Here is a 5,088-nt window from a genome sequence, read left to right on the forward strand (position 1 = left end):
GCATCCTGTTTACTGAGCACTCACTACATGCTTCCATGGCTGGATCACCAAGCCCCACAATCATGAATTTCATCATCACACATGTGGTAAGATTCTAGAGTGAGAGAAAGTCAGAGTGGCTGCGCCCTGGTGACCAAAGGGCTGACAGAGAGAAAATGTAGCCAGGGAGTCCTGTGACTTCTCTTCAGAGGTGGCGTCTACAGCACGCTTACCGTGTATGGGACACTCAACACCGTGCAGCATTATTTCACTTAATCCTCAAGGCCACCTTATGAGGTGGGGACTATATAGAAGAGAGAACTGAGGGACAAAGGGCTTAAGTGACATAGCCAAGGCCATGCAGCCAGACCACAACAGGCTCCATAGAGTGCTCCTGACCATATATGGCCCATGTGCCTGGGACCACGATAAGAAAAGCAGGGCTTCATTGTGAGCAGTGAAAAGCCTCAGAGGAAGGGGGCTGGACAGTGGCACAGTGATAAAATGCAATGCTCTGCAGGGCTAACCCACATAAGAAGGCTCCCAGTTTGTGTCTGGAGACCTCCCTGGACACCCTGGGCTCTCACATGCACACCCAGGGCTGGCTCAGGCTGAATCACAGTATCAGGACTCCGTTCGGGGTGCCCGTTTCTTTCTTGTGTGCATATGCATGCTCATAGAAGAAATAAATAAACTAAAAAAAAAAAAAAAAAAAAAAAAGCCTCTGAAGGGTTTGCAGCAGGTAAGAGGCAAGCCCTGTCCTGTGGGTGACATATGCTGTTGCCAAAAGGGTTAACAGTAGCTGTGCCAGACCAGTTAGTAGGCCATCACCCTATCCAGACAGGGAGAGGTAAGCAGAGGAGGTAGGAACAGATGGGGTCATCCAACTTGGGGACTGCTTGGAATGGGGATGGCAGGGATCCCTGAGATGGAGACCCAAGAGAGGAATTGCTTTGGGAAAGAAGCTGGGGCCAGTTTGGGACACCATGGATGAGAGGTATCCAGGAATCTGCTAGACCCACGGTGCTGGAAATTAGGAGAGATTGGGCTGGAGACAGATGTCAAAGTACCAATGCAAAGAAGGGAACTGATGCTGTAAAAGTGAGTGAGGCCCTGGGGCATTGGAGGGGTGAGATGAGCAAGTATCAGGACAATGTCCAAGGAAGACAAGAACTTATGACCCCAAGTCGCTTCCCCATTCCCAACTCACTTTACTCCCTGTCGTTGTGTCTGCCTTGGTCTCAGCACCCAGGCGGTCAAACACAGATGTCCTATGGAGACCTGGGAGGGAAGAGAAGCTATCAGGCTGCACCTACTGAGCAGCCCCTAGGGCCCAGGCCTAGAGGGAGCATAGTGCAGACACCAAGGGAGGTAACAACAAAACCAGCCCAGACACTAGTCAGCCCTGCAACAAGCAGAGCCAGACTGAGCCAAAATGGATTTATGTCTACACTGTGAGCTAACAATCGACCTGACCCACATGCATGTGGGCCAGTGTCATGTGTGGGAATGATCAAACCTGACATTTACATTTTGTGCACCCTGGTACAAGTTCATGGCGGGGAGGAGCAGTGGGAGGAGTTCTTAATCCCTACACTTTTGTACTTCGAGGTCATAAGCCTCTAATAGAACCTGATGAATAATGAGTTCTCTCTCTAAATAATAACCTAAACATCCATCAGCAAGAGAATCTGGGTTAAATTTTGGTATATAAAGACTACAGAAATAATAAATGTCCCTTAAAAAAGAATAAAGGGAGCCAGGTGATAGTGCAGTGATAATGCAAATGGACCCACATGGAAAGGTCCTGAGTTCACATCCTGGGACTTCCCTGGGCATGCCAGGCATATGCATGTGTCTATGAGCCCGGCTGGCTGAGACTCAGGGTAGACTGTGATATAAGGACCCAGATGGGAGTGCCTGTCTTTGTCACTCTCTGGCTCTATGTGCATCTCTCTTTCATGAAAAAAATTATAAATAAATAAACTTCAAACTCTCTCTCGGGGTTGGCTGGTGACAAGCTTGCTAAGGAGCCTAGATGCCATGTATACGACTGTGGTTTGAGTCCCAGACCCAGTGGCTTGAAAAACATCTGTGTGTGCCCAAAATCCCAAGAGGAGAAAGGAAGAAAAGGGACTGCAGTGTGGCCAACCCCACCTAGGGGACGATTTCTTATTTTTCCTATGTCTGTCTGTCTGTCTCTCTCTCTCTCTCCAGCAAGCACATGCACCCTATGGTAAAAATAAAATAAACTTTCTTTCTCATACACATGCTCTCTATCATGAGTAATACAGATAAACTTAAAAAAAAGTTATATGGGGACCAGCAGTTGCTGTAATGGCTATGTCACTGGACTCCCATGTAGTCGACCACAGTTCAAGTCCCAGACCCAGTGGCTTAAACTCACACTGGGCACGTGTGCGTGCATGCCCAAGATCCTGAGAGGAGAATCAAGGAGAAGGGATTGCAGCATGGCCATCCCCGCTGTGGGGGGACTTCTTGCTTTCTGTCTCTCTGTCTCTCTGTCTTTCTGGTGAGCGTACACACCCTATAGCAAAAACCTCTCCAAAAAATTTAAAAAGTTATAGGGCCAGCCTCTGGCTGGATCTCACATGGCCAACCACATAGTTCAAGACCATATCTGATGGCTTAAGAAATACTCTGGATACGTGTGCGTGCATATCCAAAATCCCAACAAAGTGGAGAGGTGGAAAAAAAGGGATTACAGTGTGACCATTCCCTATCAGGGGTACTTTCTCATTCACCAGTCCTTCTGGTAAGCAGAAATGCCCTCTGACCAAAAAAAGTTATAGAACAATACCTATAGGGTGATGCTATTTGTATTTTAAAAAAAGAAAAAAAAGAGACCAGCAGAGGGTGGAATGCTTACGTCTCTGGACTAGGACATAGTCAACCATGGTTTGAGTCCCGGACACAGTGGCTTAAACTCATGACAGGCACATGTGCATGTGCCCAAAATCCCAAGAGGAGAATGTAGGAGAAGGGACTGCAGTGTGGCCATCTCCCCCCTACTGGAGGCAGCGGGGTGGGTGTGATTTCTTGCTTTCTGCCTCTGTCTCTCCAGTGAGTACCCATTACCTACAGCAAAAAATCTTTTTTTTTCTTTTTGGAGAGGTTTTTGCTATAGGGCACATGCGCTCACCAGAAAGACAGAAAGCGAGAAATCACCCCCTGGGGGGATGTCCACGCCACAATCCCTTCTCCTCCATTCTCTTCTTAGGTTCTTGGGCACGCACGCACATGCGCCTGGCGTGAGTTTAAGCCACCAGGTCTGGGACTCTAACTGCAGTCGACTACATGGGAGTCCAGTGACTTAGCCATTACGCCAACTGCTGGCCCTGCAAAAAAATCTCTTTATCTTCTGGCTCATAATGATGGTGCTGCCCATTGTGGAGCACCTTCCCTTGGCCAGGCATTCTTGCTCACTTTATAGGTAGGCCATCCCTGAGTCCTTGTCCATGCCCCTCAGGATAGAGGCACTGAGAGGCCCAGCTACACACACTGACTGCAGGATGAAGGGACAGAGGTGATATGTCCCCTCTTGTATGACCACCATCACTGTCCCCTCTCCCCAGGCCCCCTGGACCACCTGCCTCCTGCGTCAGAGGCTGCTTCTCAGCCATCACCCACAGAACCTGACCTTCACCAGGAAGGGCATACAATATGTGTCCCTTGGAAGGTCTGTACCTTTTGCCGCCTGCTGCTGCTCTAGGATCTTGCGGGTCCGGGGGGTGGTGCCTTTGGGCATGTTGATGATGTATTTCCCCTCCATTTCGGCAGTGACCCGGCGCCGCTTAGTGGGAACAGCCAGGCTCTCCTCTTCCTGGTGGGCCAGGGCTGCTGAGGAGGAGGACAGGAGTCAGCACCCTCTGGGATAGAATGTTCTCCCAGGGTAGGGCCTACACACCAGCTAAAGGGCACACTGGAGCCCTCCATTCCCATCTGGTTGAATGACTGGAATCCCTTTTCTTCCCAGCCATCCCATCACCACCGACTGGACCACCAAGAAACTCAGAGGTCTAGGCAAGACGAGATCACAGATGGTGCTCAGAATCTCTGGGCTGTGGTGGGCCTTTCAGGAAAGAGAGGTCCACAGAGGTGCTATGACCTGATGAAGTTCAACGAGATGATTCAAGGCCTTATGGCCTTCAAAGCACCTTGCAGCACTGGGAGCATGACTCCCAACCCCAGATCTTTCACCAGTCCACTTTAACCTCCCGCTCCTCCCTCCACCTCCTGAGTCCCCTCACCAGCAGCCTTAGCACTTTTTGCTGCCATCTTGTTGGACACAGTGACTGAGATCTTGGAGGTGCTGGTGTCTGGACGCCGAGGGGGAGTGCCAGGGGGCGAGTCACGGTTCAAGCTGTTGGTGATCATTCGGGAGGCAGCTGAGAGAAGGAAAGGAAAGAGTACAGTAAGGTGGGTTCTGGGGAGGTAGGCCTGCAACTAATAGTCTCAGGGCCAGCACAGGGATGCCAGGGTTTGGACTGAGTAAGGAAGGAGAGCTGGCTATGGGGATGATGGGAGCTTGAGTGGGCTTCATTTTCTCAGGAACTAGCCCACCCCGCCCTGCCCTGGCAGATTTTTATGGACTCGAGCACACCCATCCATCAATCACTCAGCTCTGTGCTGAGCTCATCCCTCCTCTCCCCACATCACATCAGTCATGCTGGTCTCTGGGATCATCCTCAACCAGCAAGCAGACACCTCCCCAGGGCACTTGCTGTTCTTTCTGCCTGGAATGCAGTTCTGTGAGGACCTATGGGCTTGCCCTGTCTCTTCATTCAGTTCTCTCAGAGGGTAACTCCTCAGAGAAAACTTCCCTATCCCATCAAAAACAGCACTCCAGGACCAGACAGTAGCGTGGTGGTTAAGATGGCCGGACCTCACATGGCCAATTGCACAGTTCAAGTCACAGACCCAGTGGCTTATAAAACATGATAGGTGCATGTGCATTTGTGCCCAAAATCCTAAGAGAAAAATAAAGAAGAGACTGCAGCTTATCCATCCCCCACCCCCAGTAGGGTGCTCCCTCCTTCTCTCTCCTCATGCCCTAAATTTTAAAAGATTAAAATAAAGCTCTTTCCC

At 50.2% G+C, this 5,088-nt stretch overlaps 1 protein-coding gene across 5 annotated transcripts in view; it reads right to left on the reverse strand.

The window, feature by feature from the left end:
- CUNH19orf47 (chromosome unknown C19orf47 homolog) overlaps positions 1-5,088 on the reverse strand; it is a 25,681-nt gene that overhangs the window by 3,023 nt on the left and 17,570 nt on the right. For 3 of the 5 annotated variants that reach the window (XM_006140457.3, XM_014588039.2, XM_027771893.1), the window contains exons 6-8: positions 4,251-4,388; positions 3,688-3,840; positions 1,190-1,260 (exon numbers count right to left, since the gene is read on the reverse strand). In XM_006140457.3, the coding sequence (XP_006140519.1) occupies positions 1,190-1,260; positions 3,688-3,840; positions 4,251-4,388 (362 nt within the window). The remainder of the gene's footprint in view (positions 1-1,189; positions 1,261-3,687; positions 3,841-4,250; positions 4,389-5,088) is intronic. The other 2 variants (XM_027771890.1, XM_027771895.1) reach the window with 1 other exon arrangement.

The sequence above is a fragment of the Tupaia chinensis genome, unplaced genomic scaffold, assembly GCF_000334495.1.
Source record: "Tupaia chinensis unplaced genomic scaffold, TupChi_1.0 Scaffold000037_18, whole genome shotgun sequence".
NCBI lineage: Eukaryota > Metazoa > Chordata > Mammalia > Scandentia > Tupaiidae > Tupaia > Tupaia belangeri.